The sequence below is a fragment of the Perna viridis genome, chromosome 7 (assembly GCF_037379345.1).
Source record: "Perna viridis isolate PV_CMFRI_1.1 ecotype Kerala chromosome 7, ASM3737934v1, whole genome shotgun sequence".
Classification (NCBI taxonomy): domain Eukaryota; kingdom Metazoa; phylum Mollusca; class Bivalvia; order Mytilida; family Mytilidae; genus Perna; species Perna viridis.
In genome coordinates this window covers 7049631-7076317 of record NC_142451.1, presented here as the reverse complement: position 1 = coordinate 7076317, position 26687 = coordinate 7049631, and the positions used below count along the sequence as shown (strand labels likewise).

The window sequence follows — 26687 nt, the reverse complement described above, 5'->3', positions numbered from 1 at the left end:
TTCAAGCTCGATGCATTTCCTTAATCTAACTCTAATACCGTCTTATATTGATCTGATTATATGTAATCCGATTTGCCTCTGCGGTCCTCTAAATTGCATTTGGGCTAAACGCATCATGTCGGAAAATTTGAGTAAATTAAAATCATGTGTAAATGGAATTCAGTGAGTATGGATTTATTATTACTAGAAACAGTGATCTCATATAATATACCATTTATTATAAAAGATATTGAAGTTGAAAAGATACCGTCAGATATAATATCACAAGAGGACATCGCCCAGTCTTTCGTTTAATGCGAAGCCACTTGTGCAGAGCTTGACTGACACAGACAGATCCACAGATTTTCAAAGGGGTGGGGCTCCTCTCATTTATTTTACGACTATTTTGCACGAAAGTAATAGCCTTTGCAAAAAGTGAGTTCCAATCCCCGAAATGAGCCCCCCTTCTCTTTCTTGTTGATCAGCCACTGCAAACATTTTCGACGCCAGACATATCTATAATAGTATAAAGCTACTGTAGATAAACAGAATACAAATTTGCTTTAAGTCAAAGACTGAAGTCTTTTAAGTCGCTATAATCGTCAAATATTCTATGCCACTGATTTTGGTTTCCTTTCAACATCCGAAACGGCACGATTGCGATATGCTCTAAAATCGGGTGACTCCCGCAAGAATCTTGTTTCCCTTGATATGATTACTCTTTCGTAACCGTGATGACCCGAATGTTTTCGTTCCACAAGTTTCTCGCAATTCTTAGCGATCTTTAGGCCGCTTATGATATTGACCAAGGAACCAGATTAAGAACAACTGGCAATGGCTATATGTATATATCGGGGCCCTGATAATGTATACATGTATGACCAATATAGTCAATTGCAACGATCCCCTGTGTCTGAATCGGAAACTGGGTAATGTTAAATGCTAACCGATCATTTCATCTTTTAATGGAAACTTCCCGTTTTCATACACGCAAAAACACACGTAGAACATGCACATGTGTATGATATTTAAGAGGTACATTTTGATCTCATTTTGAAGCTAGAACTAGGAAACTATGACGTAAACACGGCACCAGTCAGCAGCATAATGCGGAGTATAATTATGCAAATCATATGCGAATGTAAAGTACTAAAATTGCTAGTGCAAGAAGGCGCTAACAATATTAGCGACTTGAAAATGAACTAAATATACTGATAGGGTAAGGATAGAATTCTCGTTCGACTACTATCCATATCATATTCTGTGAGTAACATGTGCACTGAGTGAAGTACATGAGACTGAGATAGACGCCCCAAAACTAATATGATTTTAGACTTTGGCTATGAGAGTTGGTGCTATATGTCTTGAACCTTACGCTTGTGCACGTTATGAGAGTCACTCATTCAGAACCGGGTATTCTCAATTGAAATATGTGTGTATATGTTTTCATTTGAGGAGCTTTGATAGAGCTCATGAAAAATAAATGTGACTTGCACAATTCTAGAGAGAAAAAGGATGAGCATCACAGTCATCAAAATACGATCTGGCGAAAAAAATGTTCATTTATTGATCTAAGTTACATGTAACAATTATGCTTAGTAGATATTATTGGTAGATCTAAATAGTAAGATATGTCTTTGTAAATACGGCCTGTATTTAAGGTTCAAGTCGATATTGGAAACAATTAGCTTTATAATGCCAATATTTTAGATTTCACCAGAGAAGCTCTAAGACAATGGAGAAAACCCCATAGGACTTGAAACTCTGGAACATCGAGACAAAAAATCGTCAATATTAGAATAACTGAATAAGTGACAAAGCTGTTGCTACCGATATGAATTAACCGACGAAGTTTCCATTGTTAAAATTGTAAGAGCAGACTGAGGTATCGATGGGATATGCTAACGAAAACTCTATAGAAAATTCCAATTCTATTGTTTAAAACTACAGAGTCAATATTAAAGTTACTAAATAAGTGACATTGATAATGAAAACGTAATGTGGCTTTGATATAATATCATTCTGTCGATTATTTCTATCATCTGACATTGACGGAGTTTTGTATTGTGAAATTATATTAGCACAACGTAAAAAGCATGACTCTATTGGTTACAAATATTGGTAAACCATATTTCATATATAACAGACAATGGCATTAGCTTCGTCTGATTTAATCATTGGCAGATGGTTCACTTGGAATAACAAGTAGTATTTTATCTTCATGGATTCTAGCTTTATAGTGACATTGTGTATCTTATTGCTAAGTTCTATTGGTAAGTCCTTTGTGTTTTTAGTGGATAGGAATGTACATTTTAGAATGTTTTAGTATCTTGTTTTTGATGTTGTGCAATACTCATGTTAAACATAACAAGTGTCATATGTCCGTCAGAGTCCAAGCGTTTGAACAGTTAAATCTCTTTTGTATAAACGATGGAATAAGGGGGAGAGACTGCGAGTGTTTAAAAGAATGTTTTGTTATCCCTTCAGATTCTTTTCCCAGTTACTATTCTACGTTCTTCACATTCCAGTCAAATTTATACTTGACCTCTTCATATTTTTTTCACTAATAACTGGCACACACCTGACAAACACCTACAAAATGTTATTTTGAATTTTGTTTCGTTGCCAAGGAAGTAGCTAACATGTATATCTCACATGAACGTATTGTATCGCTTGATTTGTTGCTTATATAATATGTTGATTCGATGTAAATAATGTAATACACTCACTGCTCTCTACATCATTCGTTGATTCAGACTTTTTAATCTTCTAATTTTAACATCATAAATTATTTCAACACATGGGAACATTTACCGATTAGTCTTCGGGTGGCTTGGACAATAATTGAGAAAAACATCTGATAATAAATCCTTCCCATGCAAGCTATCGCCAAAAAAAAAAGCACGGGACTGGGAGGGGCTAACTTAAAAAGTATAAGGGTGCTGGTGTGCACAATTGTACCTTCCACTTCTGAATCTAAAAACTGATAGCCATTCATGATTTAAATTACCGCTTCACCAACACTTTTTTTAAACAATCCATGTGTCCGTTACTGTGCTACGGTCAATTAAGGATAATTCACAGGAGTTCACCAGTGGTGGATCCAGCGGGTTGGCACCCCTTTTATTGGAAAACCTGTCTTTTTTCATGTGTTAAAATGACAAAAAATAGCAAATATTGCCCAAACATCCCCGTAATATGAATATTCAGAATAAGTGATCCCTTTCTCGGGTTTAATAGTTTAGATGGTATAAATATATTTTACATCATTCCTGGTGCCATCACTTTTGTTGATTTTGAAATTGTTCGAAGAAAATTTATTTCATTAACTCAGTATGTTTGTAAATGTTTGCTCAAGTCCCACCAACAAAAGCGATCTACGGTTTATACATCCGTTTGTACTCTCTTCAAGTGATCCTCCTACCTGATCTGCGTATAAGCCATGACTTAGACTATTAATGAAATAGATGTAGAATAGGAGGATGGACATCACAAATATTAGTAACATTCTGTTTAATGTGCTGTTACTGTATTCGAAAGATTTTTTTACCCCTAAAAGAATACGGTCATGATACCTAACTATTCTAATTTTTTAACAAAAATACAGTCGGTTCGAACATTTCTTTAGAATATGCAGAATCGGTTTCATTAGGGACAGACCCGGTGTAGCCTCTCCCCCCTAAAATTTGTATTTTGAAAAATTTCTTTTTGTGGAAAAATTTACAAATTTTTTACAAATTCTACCCATTCTACCCGAAAATTTTGTTGCCTGGCTTGTTTCGGCATTTGATTCAGTCTATTTTCTTACTTTATTCTGAAATCCCGCTATAAAAAATGCATGAAATCTTTTTTCACAAGTTCTACCAAAAAATTGCGTTGCTTCTTTCCTTTCAGCATTTGATTCTATCCCCCCTCCCCCCAAAAAAAAGAAAAATCTGAAATCATTGATCCGCACCTGATATATCCAAACTTAAAGGCGTCACATGGTGATGGGGGATCAGGCATTGCCAAGTTTGATACGACATACATTGTAATACAAAGACTAAAAGTTGGTATTTGTTTTGTTTCACTCCATTTGTAGGTCTCTTGTTAGAACGTAACAGTAGGCTTTAACATATAAAATAATACATCTTAAAGATTACAGAGTATAACACACCTGGTTTTGAATCTTCGGTTAAATTATATCTTTCCCAACCAGAAGACCGTATCGACGGAACTTTGATGAATCACTTTCCTAGTGACTTTGCCGATACAACTCCGTTCCAGTAATTCTGAAAACATCCATAGTGTTGCGTGTACTTTTCCCCATTAGAATTATTGCTTGTTTTCGGAAACTTTGATACAAAATTATTGTTTTTCTGAGCGTTCAATTTCACTGCTTCTTAAAAGTGTCATAAATTTTATTGGATTGTGTTAGTGAGATAGAAATATCAAATCAGTGCGACTCTGAGGGATTCCAACCCGAAGCATTCTACATTGATTTTTTAAGTGGTTTCTTCATATCATACATTCCTTTAGAACTGTGAAAGACTTTCCTTTTCGCCAATATGAATATTGTGTTTTAAGTCATTTTTCAAACCATGAACGTCTGAACAGTTCCGTTCTTAAAGGTCGATAAACTCCTTTCTGAAAACTCTCACTGACCACGAAAAATGCGATCACAGTCAGTATCAAAATTATAAACATTGTAAAACACAAAAGCCCCAAATGCGTGTTTCAAAGTATCAGCTATATTATATCACAGTGGAAATTATGCAAATAAAAGCATGTACAAATCTAATTACTTTTTTCTTAAATCAAATGATTACGTTTTAATGACTATTTTTGCAGCCTCTAGCAATCAGAAATGTGAACCAAGAAAGTTAGATGTTGCCCGGAAGTGTCAAAAACCATGTGCAGTGGAGGCATGTAAGAGTAAGAGGAAGGACTGCCTCTGTGATGGAGACTGTGGTCTCAGCTGCATCAACAAAAGTAGGTCCAATTATAAACCTGGTTGTAAATTGATTCTGCTCATTTTCTTGTCTAACAGACATTTGAACATGGAATTGTTATAACGTCCAGATAAAACCTCCTGCTCATCAGGTCTTAGACGCGTTACTTTCTGTCAAATTTTGTGGCAATCCATTTAGCGGTTTCTTAGATCCAATTTAGGCATGTTCCCGTACGGGAGTTTGGAAAAAAGGAAAGTAAGGCGGACAACTTGTTTGTTTGTTTGTTTGTTTGTTTGTTGGGGTTTAACGTCGGAGCAGCAATATTTCAGCTATATTCAGTCGATGAACATGAAAGATTAATCAAGGGAACCAAGGTTATAGCGGTAATCAAAAGAATGTAATCCAGGGACAAAGACCAGACATGGAAAACAGACATACACAACGAAGAACATAAAGTAACTAAAATCATACATACAAAGTAACAAAAGTAAATGAGCAACTCGGACTCCACTAAAAACTGGGAGCATGGACCAGGTGCACCGGTAGGGTAAGCGTCCTCTGCTCTGAAATTGATGATAAAATGAACATGAAATGATGATGAAATGAAATAGGGATGGGACACAAAGACAATGGGGTCCACAAATTTTGATTGCCACCGGAAATAGGGAGAGGTGGGTAGGGTCGGGCAATTTAGCCTCCTGTGGCGGAGCCCTATGGTTCCTACTCCGGAAGAATACCACAGTAGGGTTCTTTAACGTGCGAGGAACGTGGCATCTTTCCCAACACGGTGCACCACTATGGTTTGCGGTCAGGTTTTCCGTATAATAGCCTGACAACCCCAGCATGTAACACGCCAGGGGTACCCCATTCCACCACCTGCGGCACACATCCCAGTTGCTCTGTGGGCAGGGGCTAGGGTTCTGAGGACTACTTAGTCGCCTTTTACGACAAGCGTAGCGCTGCTGCAGGCCTATTCTTTCAACACCCGGACCTGCACGGGGATAAAAGCAGACAACAATTCACTGGTCATACACGTTCATACTCACCTGATTTATCACCCTTAAAGGCGACCCTTTGTCGCCATTTTGTCGGTCTTGTTAAAATTGGAATAGTTACAGGTAGGTGCTAAGATGTGACTATAGTAACATTCTATAGGTTTACACTTTGAGATATTCACACCGATATAATTTTATGTACAATATTGTTTTTGTTTTAATTGAATAATTATGTTGCAAAGTTGAAATATCTATTTTTCAGATATGAAATGCGAATCTCTTGATAGCATCGCTCATGGAACATCCATAATTATTCCATACAACAAGTTTGCAGCCATTGCAAAGTATGAGTGCGATGAGGGATATGAAATGATCGGTAGAGATAGAAGAGTAAGGGTCTGTCAAGGTGACGGAAAATGGAGTCTGTCAGCTCCGGAGTGCAGAATAAATATGAACCAATCAATGGGTATGTTATTTTTAGACATTTATAGAATACATCCTAGAAGGAAACGATTCTCTGTTATATTTTTCCCTGAAGTTTGAACTTTGAGAAAAACAGATGATTTATAGGTAACGAAACAAAAAATAATATTTGAAATAAATTGCTCAAAATTTAGCAAATAGTTCATGATGCTGAGTGTCATATGGCGATAGATGGACACAATAGTTGCCGGCTGCGGATCAATCGACGTTAATAACGTCACAGTATCAAATTAATTCATTAGCATAGCGGTTTATAAAAAGTGTATACTGGCCGAAACCAAGTAATTTCGTATAACCTGTTCAAAAATTAGAAAATTTGTAATTATTTAATTTCTAATTTATGACAGTCCAAATATTTATAATCTGTATGTAATCAAAACGTTGTTTTGTTATGGAATATTTGAATCGTGGAATACGGTCTAATCGACGTTAATGACGTCATAGTACAAAGCCAGGTTGTACAAAATATCCTATACTCGGCGTCACATAAATAACATACTGTTAAAATTTGAATAAAAATATTTTTAACGAATGAGCAAGTCATTTAAGACAATTTAAACGACGGTAGGTGTCAATAAAGTCGTAGAAAATATTTTTATTCAAATTTTAACAGTATGTTATTTATGTGACGCCGACTATAGTTTGTTCATAGAGAACCAAACAACGATAGGCTTGTTACAAAATCAAATTAAATTATTACAAAATAATCTTTGTTGCCCAGAAAGAAGCAACCAACCAGAAGACTTATTACAAATCAAATTAAACCAATCATTTGTGAACGCACGAGTTATAATCATTTTAATTTTCATTAAGAATGAACACACTTGTTCTAAAGAATGATTATTTCCTTAATCTTCAAAAGTAAGCTTAGGGGTTTTTATGTATCTCTAATATTCAAACCAAAAGCTTTGCTCACTTTAATTCCCTCCCAAAGGAAGCCTTAATGGTTGTAAAATCAACTAATTATGGCCAGAAAACCCATCAATATCCGGTTTATCCAAGCAATACCTGGAGCTTAAAAATAGAATCATGGCAACTTCATCATCGTACATTTATTCTTGGTCAATGCAACTGAGAACCACACCAGAACACCAATTTAGATAACATTAGCTACACTTCTTGAGACGTTTAGACGTTGAGACCACGATACCTAAAGGCACGCTAAACGCTCACCAAACGTACAATAAATGAACACTTCTATCGTACTTTTAAACGAACGTTCCCATCGTGCTTTTAAACGGGCGATATACGAACGCTCTTAGCGTGCGTTTAAACGCACGATAGACGTACGATAAATAGTAATATTAACAAATATTAATAAAGAAAGTAAAAATTGAAAATATAATTAATAAAAATACAAAAAAAAATAATAATAATACCAAAAAAATATATAAATAACTGTTGAATAAAAAAAAATAATGACACAAAAATAAACGAACGGTTCTATCGTGCGTTTCAACGTACGCACCAAGCGTGCGTTTAAACGAACGCTCCTATCGTGCGTTTAAACGAACACTTTTATCGTGCGTGGAAACGAACGCAAAACGATGTGTAAACGAACGATAAACGATGCACGAACGCTTAAATTGGAAATGAGAACGTTTCAAGGAGTGTAGCTTCGATGAGGATAGTCAAACATGGCATCCGAATATTTATGAAAATTACGTAATCAGCTGATCAATACCGGATAATGCGACCCCTTTGAAGACATTTCGGACCACGACAACCTACTACAGTTCATTATTAAAAACACTTCGGCCCTTACATATTTCAAATCATGACAATTGGGGAATGCATAAGGACAGTAAATACCATATATCAAAAGAAATTTTACCATTTTTAAAGTTAATAATAACAGGACCGACAAGAATTATGAAAGGACTTAGGTGTTTGATTCCGTGTTTCTTCGGGAGCGTTTAAGGTTTCAGGTTCCTTATATTAGATAAAAAAAGCGTTCAAAGGATCCGAAAATAAAGTAATTTGTTTTTCTCGCCGTTCATTTTGAATTTTTTTCGAAATTACTCGCTTTCCAAAAGAAAAAAAAATGAAGTATTTTTATATCAATTTCAGTAAAAAAGACGGAGTGTGGGAGGCCTCCTGTTGTCAGCCATGCACATCATGATGGCGATATATACCAGACGACATTTGCAATCGGAAGTATGCTAAAATACAGATGCGACTCCGGGAATATGGAAAACTCCGACGATGTTTTCAATGCATGGTGTGTGGGTGAGGGAGCATGGGTCGGGCCTATAATGACATGCAGCAGTAAGTTCTGTATATAAGTTTCACTGGTAATACATGTACGAACAGCTACCCTTTTGCTATAACTAGAAATTAGAACTTTAGAATAAAGAAAAACAGTACTAACTACCCAGTTTATTTGATGTTAAGTCGTTAAAACATTAAGTACTGCATACTGGTTTCTTTTCTATCCTATTAAGACCTGAAGTACTAGAACTGCGCGAGTTCAATGATTTTGCAGATTCTTTTCTTTTGTTAAAATGACCACGTAATTGAAATTTGATACTTGAACATTAAGAGTAAACTTTATTGCAAGTACTTCGATTTTTTTCTGCTGTCTCGTTTTCCTCATCTTCAGTTTTTTTAATGTAATAGTATTTTTTCTGTTGTCTTTATTAGTTCTGTTTCCTATTTTCTAGTTTGATTTCGATGTTTCTGAATTGCCTGTCTGTTTTGATTTTACGGTTGGGCATCTTTTGCCAGTGTTCTGGGAAACGTTTTATTTTTTTGGCTTACGTTATTTCTGAATATACCTATTTTTTGTTAATGGTGACCATTTTACACCCATGGCCAAGTATATATTTTTTGTACCTGTGTATCACAATCTTATCAATAAAGGATTACAATAGCGCTGTTTGGTAATGATTTCAAAAGGAGGAAGAATACGTTTATGCTAAATATTGATAGTATTGATCAAAATATTGAATAGCAACTGAACACAATCAACTAGGAGCCATAAATCTCCGCAAATTATGGCTTAAAATTACATTGTTATTACTTTATCCGGTAAGAACTTTAAATTATTAGTTACAGATTCCCTAATGCTCGTGCATTGATATTTTAAGAGCCTACTTCCATGGAAGCCAATTGTTTTGCATACAAGATGCGACCGTGACTATTGCATTTTATGGGCACAGTTATATAATATTTAAATGGCATATGGTTGGTTGGGATAACATAAAAAACGATATGTTCATTGAAGTTTCTAGTGATATTGTCATGAATAATGCTCAAGGTATTGTTCAACTAAAACGTTAGGCAGAAGATACTAAAAGTTATTGAGCTACAAGAAACAAGATAGCAGTAAACCAACTAAGGCAATTAAGGACACATGTGTTCGTCGGTATACCGGTATTTGGTTTGGTATTGAAATGGTACTTTTATTCGGTACATAAGCATCTGACAAATTGTGGATGCAGCGTACAAAATAAATTTATGACGTGATAAGAAGTTGTTCAAAAAGTGTTCAGGAAGGTGTATTATCATAGAACAGACAAACAGATAGAGTAAGAGGTAACATAGTCATTAGAATATCAAACGTCAAGGGCTGAGCGACTCGATATCAACAAACACTATTACAAAACGGTAAAATACGTTTGCAACAATAATAAAAAAAAGAGTTTAAGTCGAATTCTTTCCTGTAGAAGTTTACTGATGGTCATAAGCGTACCTACGGTCGTATGATCAAATGTCTTCGTAAACTTGAACTTCAGAAAATACTCAAAAAAAAAAAAGAAACAAAACCGTCTTAGATTACGTAGCATTTGTACCGTATGTGCAACATTCGTCTTACATTTAAGCTTAATCTTAATATAAGCATTGTAAACAGCAATGCTCTTCCCTGTTTTGTACTGTCTACATCTTATCTAAAATATTTTTTTCGTTTCTGTAAAAGTCTTCAACCGAATATTTGACGCATTTGTAAAAAATGAAATTATCAAAAATATTCTTAAGCACTCATATTATTTAATATGTCAGTCTATTGACGGCTGCGCTAATTAAAAGTATAATACCGATGTCCGTCTGTCTGCCTAATGACAGGTGCACTTGGGTTCCAATCAATAGATAGACTAAATCATTTTGTGGAAAAAAGCTTTATTGAGACATTCAAACATGCAAATTCCAACAATTTTCCCATTAGAAGTATATATTTCTCAAATCCTTACATTATGGCGATCCGTAAAAATGATAGATGTTTTTTTTTTTTATATTTTGTCATAAAAAAAACCGTAGCTATGGTAACTTAATGAAAAAATAATGAAAAGAAATATCAGTGTTTATGTCAAATTTTGGATGCCTTCCGACAATTATCTGCCAGAAGACAAGTTTTCTATTATATCGGACACCTTAAACCTGTCAGTAAAAGTAAGCAGGCATGGTATTGTAAAAAAAACAAAAAAATTAAGTGTACCCTTTTCTGCTCATTTGTTTGTGATTTTAATTCTTAAAGTTTGTGCAGTGAAGTTATGCACTTTTGAGAAGCAGCCAGCTGGTACTGGGGAGAGATTTTTTTACGATGAGGACCTGGATCTTTCCGTATAGCTTTAACATGCATTTTACACCTCTTCACAAATATTGTACTTACGTATACAGTATCTATGTACGATTGTTCTACCACCCACATTCAATATGTTCACCTTTTCACATTTTATTTTAGTTTTACTAAATAAGACCGGGTTAACGTTGTGCACGAAGCATCAATCTGTATTGTGCAAGTTATAGTATAATACCGATATTCAATATTCAAGGCGAGTCAATAACGGTACAGTGTTTGTTTTATTAGATAAAGTCCCCTTTCGTTTGTCATTTGTTTTTTTTCCATTCCATTTTTTTTTTTTTTTTTTTTTTTTTTTTTTTTTTTCAGACGTTTATGGAACGTTTAACACAAAAAAAGGGGTGCTAATGGCGTTTCATGTGTTCAGCAAAACTGCTTATTTTAACTATCAAATTGACATCCTCCTTATTAAGCCAGCTTCTAAAGCCAAGTGATATATGATAGCATTGATCAATAAGTACGGTTTTAATATAATCGATTTCATTATTCACTTCCATATCAGAAATTATGTTCCAGACCATCAAAGAAACTAATATCACATTATCACTTTAGTCGGTGTAATTTCAAGTGATAATTCAGACATTTTTTTTAAACAGACAACTTCAAACATTAAATACTAGCCCATTCATGTGGTATATTGATGAATTTTGTATTTTTTAAATGTAAATGGCCACAAATTTCATTATCTGACCTCAATAATGTCGACAGTTTTCCACGTCTACAATAAGCATTCCACGAGATTATGTTGCGGGGTTTACTAGCGCTTTTTGGTTCGTTTAATTATCCAAAAAAGCATCTAGTAGAGTCTTTCTTAACATTTCTAGGTAGATTTATTAAACTATGGCTAATATTTGAATTTAAAAATATTTGTATTTACATACATGTACAAGATAAAATTTCGTTGTGATACGACCAGACTAATATACGTTTTATTTTTCATTTAAAAGAATTAAGAGCTTAACACAATTGTTGATGTTTGTGCGAATGCGTCACAAAATCAAACAAAACATTTACACCTACCTACCTACATAATTAGCTCCTCGTTACCTGTCTTTTACAAGAACTTAGTAATACAATTTAACATGCACAAGTGATTTCTTCTGGCATCCTATGTTTAGATTAAAACTCTTTCAAGTTTTGAGTGAGATTGATTAAATCTTTAACTTCATGTGACAGTCTTAGTTAGCGTTTCTCTATTCAAAATCCTAATTAAGTAAAAGTTTAATGCTTCCAGATTATGCATGCTGTGGCGCCGGGATCATTAGTGATCCATGCATGCATCTAAGTACACTCTTACGTGTAATTTCCCATTTTTCGATGTTAAGAAAATTTCTAATCAGACTTAAGCAATTTACTTCTGCAACAAGGGATGGGAAATTAACAAGCATATGCTTTTATTTAACGGGAATAGTGAGAACTTGTGATAAACAAGTTATAACATGCCCAAAGTCGGCAACTTGTTTGGTGGTTGTTTTTTTTTCTGTTGTTCGTTACTATTTGGTACGATCATTTCGATTAAAATCCATCAGATTGGAAAACAAAAGCATTTAATTGCTTACGAATAATGAGACAACCTTTGAAACATTTTTCCAAAAGATTGTTTTTGAATATATACTGCATTGAAATGAAGATCAGTAGGTTTGTAGTATTATTATGACGGGATTTTGCTGATTGGTAGAGTATTTAATTTAGTTTCCGTGAAAGTGTAGGGGAATGCTCACGCCGTCACAATATGGACTGGTACCTGTTTATTCTAGGCAGCTGTTAATCCTAGGCAACTAAAATAACAATAAGTTTGTGTAGTTGGGACCAGACTTTATTTTTAAATTCATAAATATATGTGAAATTCAATAGTAATTAGTTGAAGGAATTCATATTTAATCATTAAATTAAAAATCTCATAATTAATAGATATAAGACATAATTCAATAATAGTATAAAGCAAATCAAGTATTTAAATTAACAAGTTTTTTTTTCTCAAAATAAAATATCTTAATACAAAATTAATAACAAAAATAATACTTTACCTAAAATAACAATACGTCAGTGTAGTTGGTACCAGACGCCCGAAACGGCCAACGTCGCCCTTTATATAGGGGCTTAATGTTGAACCTGCAGTTCGATTCGTCCAGTAAGACCAACCCACTGTTCATACATAATGAGCAGCACAAAATAAGGAGGCATCTATAAACAATCAGAGTTCAATAAAGAAAAGTTTCTTTAAATTTCACATATATCTAATCTTCGTTCGAAACGTAAATATAAACATTTGCCAAAATACAAAACAGTTAACCCAATTAATTAGTTTTTAACAAGTAATTTTAGATCATCTTAATTAAATTATATTCCCTTATGCAAGCCTTAATTCTTCAAGTTCAAAGATATTAATAAAACTATGGCATAGTTGCGCTTAACTCGGTCACTGACTTATCTAAGTCGTTATTGTCGTCATTCTTCTGAATTCTGAATGAAGAGTGACTAGACGTATCTCTTAAGTTATCAAAACATATTCCCAATATCAAAAGAAAAAGGTATTTTTTAGCTGGAGATATCATTAATGCCATCATTCGAATTCTGACATAACTTTTATCTGAATCTATTTCGAAAAAATGACTATTGGGATTAATCAAGTAATGAAATTGCTCGATCTTGTTTTTCTGACCTAGTTAAAAATAATATTTTTTGTTAAGTACACGAAAACTAAATTTTTTTTTGTTAAGTACACGAAAACTAAATTTTGTATCACAATAGTATAGTTAACATAATAATGAAATCCTGCAGGTCCTGGGTGTTCAAGACCTAGAGGAATAGACAATGGAAGAATTAAAGAACCGTTTAAAAACAACTTCGGAGATACGATGGAATACGAATGCGATGATGGTTATTTTCTAACAGGTAGACGAACACGGCATTGTTTGGTAAACGGAACATGGGACGGACAGGAACCCAGCTGTGAAACCGGTGTGTATGCACATTGCACAATATATTACGCTGTGTTATAATGTAATTTAATAAGTACATCGTTGTTCGATCCGTCACCATTTCCTTAGATAAGCGGCTTGTCGGGATGGTCCATACAATCGAAAAGGTTAAATTCTAGAACAAAAAATAATTTAAGATCGTATATATGTTAAAGGTGAAACCATATGATATTCAGTTTTATCACATGATCAGAAAAATTGCGGGTTTACTGCTATTTGTTATGGGAAGACTGTAATCCATACATAAAACCCCACAAAACACATACCTTGTGACCCATGTCATTAGGTTGTCCGTTACACCAACAAAACACACCTCTGACGATCGATGTCACTTTGTTACAACAACAGCCTGCAAACACGTATATGCATGTGTATCTGATGATCAATGCCAGAATAACTAACACTTTCAAATATTGAAGTTACAACCGATGTCCATTCAACTTTTAAATCAGTGTTAGACCATTTCAAAAAGAAACAAGAATGACTATGTATCAGTCTTCGAACAATGTAATATGAATCGACCTAATTCAATCGGAACTACTGGGCAATTTCCGCTATACCAAAAAGTAACTTCGGATGCAGAAAATACTTTTTGTAATGTTTTTTGTTTTAAATACCGGAAATGTAGTCATACGCGACTCAAAGTAGTGCTATCCACCAGGTGAAAAAATGGTTAGATATCACTAGAAATAAAAAACATAAAACAACAAAAACTCTGTCAAGACTTCTGGCGCGAAGTGAGGTGCTACTTGTATGAAAAAAGTAATGGCAAAAATTTCAACCAGTAAAACTATAATTTTAGAACGGATCGGTCAAATTCCGGACAGATTATTTTGACTAGTGCCTCTAGGATTTTCCTTCTGAAACTAGAAAGTTTGGGGAGTTCCGATTGAACCTATTAACTATTACATATAAACTAACAAAAAATTACCTGTCTGACACAGGCATGACCTTTAAACCGAATCAAATCACGGTATAATAGTGGTCTAGGGCGCTGGACTTAGTGCAGGCGGTGTTGCCATAGATGTCACAGCGGTACGAGTTCAAGTCCCGCGGATGGAACGACGAAAAATTTGCATCGCATGACAGTTCTAACATCGTTGGGAATTTTTCAGACCTTTCTATACGTTTACATTTCTTCCCAGTATCAATTTGATCCGATGGAGCAGTGTAGTTAATAGAGTCGTCACATTCTGAGACGTATATATATATATATATATAAAATAGCTCGGATTATGTGTTGGTTTCACTGTAAATAATTCCAAATATGTACTTCCAGAAGTATGTAGTAACATGATGAAATCGATTACCCTATTACCATGTTTTATATTCCGTGACATGAAAACAAAGCCGTAATTAGATTTTATATTAGTTGCACTGTGTGTCCTGAATTATAATGAAACACAAACAAAGGGATAGACAAGATTGATAATCGAAAAACTAATCTGGGGACTAGAGACTATGACTACATGCTTAATGTTGCACCGATGATTATTTCAAAGCAGATCCCAGTCTGATGTTTCGTTTTAATGTTACACTTGTGATTCGTCTTCAAAAGAAACATTCCAGAATATTTATATTTCTTTGTGTTTATTTTAAGAATGCAAGACGAGATTTAGAAATAAAGCCTTATTAAGACGAATACATTATGGAATAGGGTAAATATTATGTAACCGAAATAGTGTATTAAACATCGAACATTTCGGGTAATACTGAAAAGCAATGCAATTATTCCGAATGGCAGGGTCTATTGAAAACAGACAATTTTAAATCTTTGTTTCAGTTACTTGCTCTGAACCACCAAAAATACAGCACGCTGTTCATGACGGGTTTGACGTATCAAGTTTATATCCAGCGGGGCGTCAGATTACCTATAAGTGTACTGCTGGGTACAGACAAAATGGCGGCCATTCACGTGCAATGTGTAACGGCAATGGTCAATGGGTTGGTCTAAGTCAGTTTTCGTGTGCTCGTAAGTCTCGATAATTGTTATTGGCTAACAGACCCAAATATGTTGTTACTGTTAAGTCGTAAAAAATGGCAAGTCCTATAATTACTTGTCTTCTATTCAGTGAATAAAACGTTTGTCTGTGCAAATAAATCTATCTACCATGCAAAAAAATATCCCCTGATAGAAAGTCTTGAAAGTTCAATTTTCTTTCATTTGTGAACTTAAATTAGTTCATCTAATCTTAGATTTATTGTATATGTAAATATAGCGGGACAATTCTTAGACTAGACAGATCAATTTTAAAGTATATTTTCCCAACTTTTATTTATTTTTTTTATCTAGTAAATCTCCAATGTCGGCAATAGGGGATATCCTTACTTGCCAAGAGGCGCATATATAATTTCAGGTTAGGGGCGTAAATATAATTAAAGCCAATCGAAGCGAGACAAGACTGTTTTTGGTGTAGAAATTGTATAAAAAATCATAATTTCAATTACAAAAAATATCAAAATTTGTGCGGTCGTACGACTGGTCCACCCCGAAAAATACACACCTGTTTGCCGAAATAGAAAAATAAACGGAATAACGTCATCAAAATTCCACGAACTAAAACAAAATAATCTTACTCTACGCCAATGAGCTTGGTTCTTATGGAGGCAAGGCTGTATGTCTAAGTTCAAACTCAAATATCATAATACCTTAATTCGATGTATTTCTATTTTTTATTTAGTCATACATGTGTATGGCATTCGAAATCACTGAATATATCACTTTACAGCGTTGAATTGTGGATTTCCGGTTGATATAAAAGACGGATGGCGGGATGGTTACGTGTATGAGTATGGAAGTCGAATAGAGTACCATTGTAAACAAGGTTACAAGCTTTTGGGTGAAAAATTTCTGAAGTGTGAGGCAGATGGAAGGTGGAGTGGGGTTGTACCAGAATGTATGCGTACGTATATCTATCAAGCTTGATTTCATTTTCTATCTTATTAACCGCCCACTGACTGCCCTCAAACTACTTCGAGTCGTACAAACACTCTATCCTTTTTAACTTAAAAAAATATTACACGTACAATGTATATATATATTTGATAAGATCTTATTTATGTCACTTAATTCAATATAATATGCTTTAATTTTTAGCCGTAGAATGTTCCCATCTAGCACCACCAATGAATGGTAAAATAATTGGATCTGGAAATGCATATGGTACTGTTCTGAGCTTCAAATGTGAAACGGGATTCAAACTTATGGGGTCTATTGAACGACGGTGTCAAGAGAACGGACTTTGGAGCGGGGCAGACGTTACATGTACAGGTATCTTAGAAATGTGTCCCTCTATCTCTTGCAAAATTGTTTTAGTTTATATTTACCGAAAATTATTGTAAATATTTACATCAGGAAGTTTCTGAATATTAAATGCGCCCCGTATGGGCCCGCATGTCACAAGAATAGGCCCGCAACAGCGCTGAGCAATTTTATTTTGTATATCCTGGCCATGTTGCAAAGTGCTGATACTAAGCATTCGCTAAAATTTCTCCTCAGTTTATCATATAAATTCTTAACAGTAAGAATATACCAATGACAAGCTGGTTGTAGTTTATAAGATTGATGATGATTGGGGTTTTTTTTAACTATCTTGAATAGCAATACAGGCCTCTCACGGTCTATGTTTAACTAGAACCAACTGATGTTGGTGGCGGAGCCCAGCCTTCGGGATACCTGACCGAAGAACTCGGTCAGAGTATGTCCTACTAGCGGCTGGACTGCTGTGTTGACGCTGTGGCCTACTCCCAGACCCCACGTGGGTCCGAAAGCGTTTATCTACTTTGACTGCTTGGGAGTACGTCTACGTGTCGAATGAGATTAATACAAGAAAATGTATTATAACACTAGCAGATACTACGAGCACTGGTATACTAAATGTTGAAAATTTGCAATTTGTTTACATTGAATAGAGATATGGTAGTGCCTATCACTTTTTTGTGTTTAGGATGAATTTACATTGAAAATATGCATATATTTGTTCAAAATGAAAAACAAATTTTGTTTTGTAAAATGTGTATTATGCTCTTAGTTACAAAGCTGCATAAGGGGGGATAATCATGTAAACTATTGTTATCATAAATTAGATTTGGTTATTCTTAATTTTTGTGTGTGTGTGTGTGTGTTATTAAGTTCAAAATATTAAACACGAATACTTGTTACATGAATATTAAACATGCAGTTAACATAATTTCTGAAAAGAGTCAACAATACTTTTGAAAGAAGTAAAATTATATTAATAAGTATATATATTTTTGTTTTTCAACGTTGGGCCAACGTTTGACCAACTTAGTATCGCAGTATAAGATGCAATACAATATTTGCTTTCATACATCCGGATTTGCCTCCTACTGTAGTTTTACTTTCTTGAGACGGACATACATTTTTGCATCAAGAATAATATTAAGTCTTTTTTTTAACATGTTTGTTACCAAAATCGTTCCGACGTTGGTTTAATGTTGGTTCAGTGTTGGCTTACTGTTGGTTGTGGGTTGGACAAGTGCAGAATAATGCAAATCATGTAATCATGGTTTTGATTTAAAAATTTAAATTGATCAAAACTCTCACCTAGAATTCGCTTCTTAAACAAGTTATTAAATAGAAACATAAAATGAACTGGTTGTTCTGAATATAGTATGGCCAACGTTGGGCCAACGTAGAACCTTTTTATGATATAAAAATATTTAAAATTTCAAAATGTCTTGTTTGTCAAGTAAAAACCATTTTGGTTAAAAATAAATCAAGAAGAAATATTTCCATAACTACGGACTACTATATTGGGCCAACGTTGGGCCGACGTTGTCTTGCCAACGCCAACTAAAAGCCAACGAACCAACCATCAGCCAACGTTGACCCAACGGAAGCATGCTGTCTGGGGAACTCCAACATTCAACTAATCAATCAATCTGAATACATATATTAAATGCACGTTATATGTTTACTAAAGTTTAAATGATCAACATATTATTACAGAGACGTAACACCCGAATGGTACGACGGGAAGGATGCTATGGTTAAACTTGTTATAATTGATATAATACTATATTGTCACATTTTGACAAGACTTTTAGTTATGGCATACCATACCGACAAAACTTACCGGTACAGCACAAGCTGTATCTGCCGAACCAGGCGCTACACACTGTAATATAATTTATTGATAACGATGCGTAACTTTTGTTCAGTTTAGTTTCCGAAATGGATAAATTCAATGGGACAGATTTTCGAATATGCACAAGTAAAGTATTTCAAGAAGCGGGTATGCTCTTAATTCAGTATCACACGAATTGAGAATGTGCGTTGCAATTTGTATATCAAAAATTTGTCATTCTTGTGAGTTGGAAAATGCATAACAGATAGATTGGTAGATTGGAATAGAATCTGTATTATAATCTTCATGGTGTGAGAACGCACAAGTCTTTTAACCATTCGTTCGATCTTCATTGAATGTGCATTATGATTTTTCGAACCAGACATACATGTAAATGTCTTGTTTTTTATATGGAACCCTTTCTTTTTAGAGGTTAATTGTGGATGGCCTGGACCATTCTACAATGGTTTCCTATTGGGGCAGAAAACATCTGTTGGGTCTATTATTTTCTTCAGGTATTTTCATTTACATGTAAAGTTTTTCCTGCTCTTGTCGTATTTGCAAAACTTACTTTATCTTGGGTAACTTTGTATTAACAAAATGAAGATGTATACACATAATTTTTTTATTTACCAAAAGTAATTCCAGACTATTCATTTCAATTAGTTTTAAACTGATGAACTAATAGATACAGTTTTTGAAATTTTATCGGTTGATTATTCACAATTATTATTTGAATCAACTCTATGATCATAATTGTATGAAACATCTCGTTACGTTTCAGCTGCGATGTCAGGACTAATTTTGAAGGGCCGTCTTTGAAAACTACATGCCTTGAAAATGGAAAGTGGTCGCATCCAGCACCATTGTGCCTAGGTAACGTACTGTAACTCCTTGACCTTCTTTAAATAAAATATCGTGTTTATTGAACTAAAACAGTATTTAAATTATTTAAAAATATAACCTCTAACTAATAAGTTGAGAAGTGTGTTCTGCTAGTATGTGGTTTTATGTCAAAGTATTTTTATCCAACTTTGGGTTTTCTTCCCATAAGACTCTTGGTGACAGTGTTAGGTATGCAATCAACAAACCTTGGCTGAATCTGCTAAACCCCATACAAACGATCATGATTAGCTACGGAGTCTTATGAACTGGCAAACATAGTTTTAAATCTCTTTCCTGAAAACACCACTAAATGAAATCCCTTGAACTAATCTTTCTTATTTTTACCACATATTTTAGGACAGTGCCTTATACCATCTATATCAGATGCAATATTGAAAGGAACTCCAGACAAACGTGAAGGGGTTTGGGCCAGACACGGTGAAGTCCTACACTATGAATGTAAATCTGGTCTAGTCCCTGACGACAATAGACCTGTATCATGCATGAATGGTACATGGACATCAAAACCAAAATGTAGTCCCGGTAAGTTGCAATTTTCATTATCACTATTACTATAAATAAAATGTTAGCATTGTGATATACTTATTGAATAAATGTTTTAATGCCTCCTCCCATGATTATTTTGGGGAATTTTAAGGACGTTTATGTTAAACATTTGTTTTTCTTCGTAGTAAGACTGTCTTGAGTTTTATCATCTTTCCCTGTCTTTATTTCCAGAGTTGTAAAAATCAATATTTTAGACGGAAGAATTGGAAATAGATAGGGCATTTACAAGCAGCTGTTTATCTCTATAAGAAGTTATTGTTTTTTCTTATACAATTTTCGCAACGACATCGAGTGGACACTACTGATCAGGAAGTTATTTTCTATCAAAAGGGATTTAATCCAATTTGCATTAATGTTTTGCCGCTCACAAATTATTGTGTCTCCATCATGATGTTCGGTTTTGCTCTGTTGTTATCAAGTGATAATTAACTTCTCTTTGATATTTATTTTAATTTTGTTTTTCTATTTTAGCTTCATGTAAAGCCCCACCACCACATGTGACGAATGGTCTTCGGGTTTTTGAAGGTCTTCGACATGGAGACCGTGCCAAATATATCTGTAGAAATGGATACCAGTTAATAGGGATAACAGATAACTCCCCATACTTGGTGTGTGAATATGGCAGCTGGAGTGGGGGTGTACCTAAATGCAAAGAATGTAAGTGATTGTTTTGTTATCCCAAATGCATTGTAACCAATGGTCACGTGGAATCGATCTCTGATCCTATCATACCAAAGACTTTTAAAAAAAAATATAGTGAGTACTTCTCTGCCAAGCACGCGACATAAAAAGTAGATGGAGTGACTGCTGGTTGGTTTGGAGTCAGAATAATGTATCTGATTTGGGTGGTATGTCTATTGGCGGAGAGTCTTTTGTTTGGCTAAATGTTCCCGGCCTGAGATGCATAAAATATCTGCCATAGGAAATAACACCATAATCGAATAATCAGTCAATCAAACCCATTACTATAGTAGTAAAAAAAAACAAAACAGTTTTAATTTAAGATAATGAATAAGACACAAATGAAAATAATAACAAAAATGACTAAAACATAGCTGACTTAATGCACCTCTTAAAAATAAATAATACTAAACGAATGAATAAGTGAAAACAAATGTAGATATAAAGTGATACCCACATGAAGAGTTGAATTATATAGTTTCGTGGTTAATTTGAAGTTACCAAATTTTGTCATAATTATAATTAAACAATTGTTACATTTCAACAAATATAACGTGAAACGCCATCATATCTTGAAGGACTATTCTTGTGCATCCTGTCACGTCGTGCTAAAATAGACTCAAGATATTATCGAAATGAAGCAATAAATTAGAACAGTTCAAGACGTGAACCGAGTCGGAAAAAAAGTCACTAAAAAAGAGACACAATCATGAACACGGTTATACAACATAACTGTCAGGAATGTAAACGAATCATATAGAAGACAAAATCCTTTGAGTAATTTTGGATACTACCATATTTTTTTTATTATTTAAGAATCATCTATTTCATTGCAATGCCTTCAGAAAACAAACTCAAATACACAAAGGCTGTCGTATCTAATAGTATAGTTTTTATTTCCAGTTTATTGCCCTAATCCCGCAGTAATAGCTCCCCTTGAAAATGGCATCATTTACAAAAGAGGTCATCGTGGAGGAAAATTTATTTTCCAAAAATATATTACCACAATAGTGCATGGTATCCGCCTTTTGTTTGTCTGCAATCCGGGTACTGTACGAGTTGGACCTAGTGGCGCTACCTGTATAAACGGAACATGGAGCCCAAGCATTATACACCCTGGCACTAAATGTATCCGACAGAAACATCCGGAATTTCCCAAATTATGGAAAGCAGAGGAAGAGAAAGAAATCCTTGATATCTGAAGTTTTTAACCGTTTTATAACCTGTGTTCATTCGTATATAGTGTTCTTTATAGCATTTTTATACTCTTATGATATTCTGTAAACTAAAAATGGCTGTTTTATTCGGTTTTTTTTTTTTTTTTTTTTTTTTTTTTGTGAACCACTTACTTTTGTTTCAATGACAACTTGTAGACGATGTTTCATTCGCCGATAATTTTATTTCTGTGAAGTTTTTTTGTCATAGTTGACTTGTGAATACCGAACATCATTTGAAAATGAGTGGTAAGATTTCAAAAATGAGTTAATTCAAATCAAGTCTAATAAAATTTAAATGAAAACAAACATAAAAAATCCAATCAACACAAAATCTTAAGAGATTATTCATCATTGTAGAAGATATGGGAATACACAAGTAATTCAACAGTAAATATATACATATATATATATATATATACGTCTCAGAATGTGACAACTCTATTCGCTACACTGCTCCATCGGATCAAATTGATACAGGGAAGATAAGGTACATGTAAGCATAGAAGGGTCTGAAAAATTCCCAAAGATCTTAGAACTGTCAAATATGAGAAGCAATATATATTTTAGCCAAACAACCACTCCAAAGATTTGAGAAATGACTATAGATGAATTCATCATTAACTCCTTTGAACAAGTTGTTGTTGATCTCATTATAATTTGGTTAACCTCAGCCTTCTGATACAATAGAAATATAACTGAATGTTTGATTTCAGGATTAATTATATTATTTTATAAAATACCACAGCAATTTTAACTGCAAACACAAGCACAAACAAAAATGTAATTTACATGACAAAAAAAAAAAGATCAATCAATGGTTGTTGAGTATACACAATGCATATGGAGTTAAGTTTGCAAAATTTTTAGTGCAGTCCGATTTGCTCATTTACTTTTGTTTCTTTGTATGTGTTATTTTAGTTGCTTTGTGTTCTTTGTCGTGTTTGTCTGTTTTCCGTGTCTGGTCTTTGACGCTGGATTGCATTCTTTTGATTTCCGCTAGAATCCTGGTTCCCGTGATTATTCTTTGCTTTCACCCATCCATTGCGACGACAGTATTCATCTCAGTGCAAAAACAAATAACAAACGAGACGATTTTTATTTTCTCATATAACATATCGGTTTCCATCGCCTGTCCAATGTCAGGATAATTAAGTTGATTAAAGTATCATTGAGTCGTTATATTCTTTTTAGTTTGATTTTGAAGAATTGCCGATGGGAACAAATTGCCCTCCGCAACTCGCTGAACTATTCTTTCACTCTCATCAGGTGCGAAATGAAAACTCCATAGGAGTTGAAGGGTTGTTGAAACAGATGAAAGGAAGGTTGAAAGGTGATCGTGTTTGTCAATTAGTTTGGTCAATAGTTTTTCTTATTCATTTTCAAGTGTAGGTCGAGATATGAGGCTGACCTTACAGTATCTGTAGTATCTTTTTTCGCAAGTTATTTTGGATAGATTCGATGTATGAAATCCCCAGGGCCATTTTTTTAACAGTAATACGTCATCTATACAGCAGAGATCATCACTACAGAAGTTTTATGGACGTCACCATGAAATCGTGAATCGTTATAATGTTTCAATCTGCACCACGAGAATCAATTTATTCACCATATCATAGTTTTCTTATCATCTATCGATTATCCTGGACTTGCTATTTTATGAAAAACTTTAGAAGAGCAGTTGACGTTTAACATTTGGGTGCACCTGATCAATGCTTCAGGTTTTTAGTTTAGTCCGAGTTGCTCATTCACTTTTGTTTCGTTGTACGTGTTATTTTGGCTATTTCATGTTCGATGTTGTGTTACTATGGTCTTTCAGAGCTTATTTAAAGGTGTGTTTACACTAAAAAAACAAAAAAAACAAAAAACAAAACAAAACAAAACAAACAAACAAAAAAACTGGATAACCCTATTTTCCACCCGAGTCAATGGCTTAATCCATGTCATACTAACGGAAACCCCGAATTCATCTTGAGAGAAAAAAATCGATTAAACAAGTTATCATCATGAATATAAGGATGTTCGCTGCTCATGTTCAGTCATTTTTTTTTTCAGATTTTCGGACTCCTCTGGTTTTATCCATTTAATAACATTAATATTAATGTTTGCCAGTGGCCCCCACTTTTCTTATAATTTCATTAAACACACCGTTAAATGTTATTTAAGTTGTGAAATTCTTGTATTTTTTTCGGGTTTTTTAATTGATATACACTACTAGGGCAAGACCTATGGAAAATGGTAGACAAATCCTATTACCGCCAAAATTTCAAATGCTTATATCTCAAAAGCGGGCATACTGACCCTTTTTTTTGTTGCTTTTATGTTGTTCTAGCATGAAAGATCCTAAAAGATATCACAACCCTTTGAAATCCTTGTTGTTCTTAAATAGTGCAGCTAAAATCCTTAAATATTTATTGATATGTACTCATATAAAAAAGTTTTAATATTCTACTGCGATGTAAAATAATACCAAATTTATTATATAAATCTATATTTCTGATGAAAATTCCAATGTTTTTATGCTGTCTTTGTAATTTGTCATGTTTATTTTCATTATATTATTCATTCATATAATCCATTTATACATAACTTCGAAACACGTGGAAATCAATCTACTGTTACGTACTTCTAATTAGTTCGTCTTTTGTACTACATTTGTAAGTATATGTATCTGCCTCGTCTTTTATACTACATTTGTAAGTATATGTATCTGCCTCGTGTTTTATACTACATTTGTAAGTATATGTATCTGTCCCGTCTTTTATACTACATTTGTAAGTATATGTATCTGCCTGATGTTTTGTACTACATTTGTAAGTATATGTATCTGCCTGATGTTTTGTACTACATTTGTAAGTATATGTATCTGCCTCGTGTTTTGTACTACATTTATAAGTATATGTTTCTGCCTCGTCTTTTGTACTACATTTGTAAGCATATGTATCTGCCTCGTCTTTTATACTACATTTGTAAGGATATGTTTCTGCCTCGTCTTTTGTACTACATTTGTAAGTATATGTATCTGCCTCGTCTTTTGTACTACATTCGGTAAGTATTTGTTTCTGCCTCTTTTAACAACTTATGCTGCTCCAGAGCATAATAATTTAATACATCTAGAAAAATATACATAATTTATAAAAATATGTATATAAATGGGAAATGCAGATACAAAAGGGGTAACAAGTTCCATCTGTCTAAGTCCAGTTTTGCTATTGGAAATACACTCACATCAGGTATCAAAATATCAGGTGTAAAATTGACACTGAGTATAACATTAATTCAAAGTTGATATAAATAATCCACTTTTAATAATAATACAATTTTCTCAAGTTCCAAGACCATTGACCAGTAAAGTCAAGAATTTTGTACTCTCCTAGATATGTATATAAAGTGTTGTTTGTCATAAACAACAATGCATTCATCATTTTTGCATTACATTTGTGTAATCTATATTCATTGGTAAGTTAACCATCTAAACAACCAAGAACGACAGTTGTCTGCCAATTAAGATGGAATTTATGGACGATCCTGTCAGTCAATTTGCATTTCAAAACATGGTAGATCTATGACCAGTTCTTTCGCATCCTCTAAACCCGGAATAAAACACTCTGATTGTGCACATTTATTTTTACTCACCTCGCACGATCATTCGTAGAATGAAGATTAACGTTTTGGTCGATATACAGGTATCCACTTCCTCTAATTTCTTCAATTTTGTCCTCAAATCATGACTGCTGCAACAAGCCACCTTTACGACAAGCAACGAAAGAACTATCATTGATGAAAAATGTCCTGTGCATTTGTCAATGGTAAAGTATGGCAGAAGTCATATGCATTTTCCTTAAGCCGTGGATGACTACACAAGAAAATGGATAAAATGAGATCAAAGAGACATTTATTCTCTGTCAGTATTGATAAAGGCTGTGAGGTCTTTAATTTTGAAACGTATAAAAAGTTTGGGTAGGGCAATGAGTGTCAATGCTACATTAGTTTTCAAAGACCCCCAATGTAGCAAACACATTGTCTATTATACATGACAAATATGTTATCCTAACAGCAGACAAAACCCAAAAAACAACATTGATTTTGTCTGCCAAACGTATTGAATCCAATGTTTATTAACAGTCTGAAGTCTGATCATAAGGTTTCATTGCCGTCCACACACTGGTTTTCCGTGGTTGTTTGCTCTGTTTTCACCTTACAAGGCTGACAATCCATCTTTTGACTTAATTATTAATTGAGAAAATAAAGTTCAAATTGATATGTTTTAAATGTTATTTTCTAATATGTGAATAATTCCAT

General features: G+C 34.0%; 1 protein-coding gene across 1 annotated transcript; it reads left to right on the top strand.

Moving 5' to 3' along the window:
* Positions 1-1862: 1862 nt before the first annotated feature.
* LOC148611126 (protein lev-9-like) lies at positions 1863-22474 on the top strand. Its single transcript, XM_088591285.1, has 13 exons — positions 1863-2252; positions 4810-4950; positions 6168-6371; positions 8459-8656; positions 13749-13928; positions 15732-15920; positions 16678-16851; positions 17046-17219; positions 19469-19553; positions 19823-19914; positions 20281-20466; positions 20962-21147; positions 22075-22474. Exons 1-13 carry the CDS (start codon positions 2201-2203, stop codon positions 22371-22373), a joined length of 2160 nt encoding a protein of 719 aa, XP_088447411.1. The 5' UTR covers positions 1863-2200; the 3' UTR covers positions 22374-22474.
* Positions 22475-26687: the final 4213 nt, after the last annotated feature.

Bases quoted from the DNA above. Each gene is read 5' to 3' on its own strand.
- LOC148611126 (XM_088591285.1), top strand. From the start codon at position 2,201: ATGGATTCTAGCTTTATAGTGACATTGTGTATCTTATTGCTAAGTTCT. The intron at 8,657-13,748 runs GTAAGTTCTGTA...GAAATCCTGCAG, and splicing joins GCCTATAATGACATGCAGCA to GTCCTGGGTGTTCAAGACCT. The intron at 16,852-17,045 runs GTACGTATATCT...TTTAATTTTTAG, and splicing joins GGTTGTACCAGAATGTATGC to CCGTAGAATGTTCCCATCTA.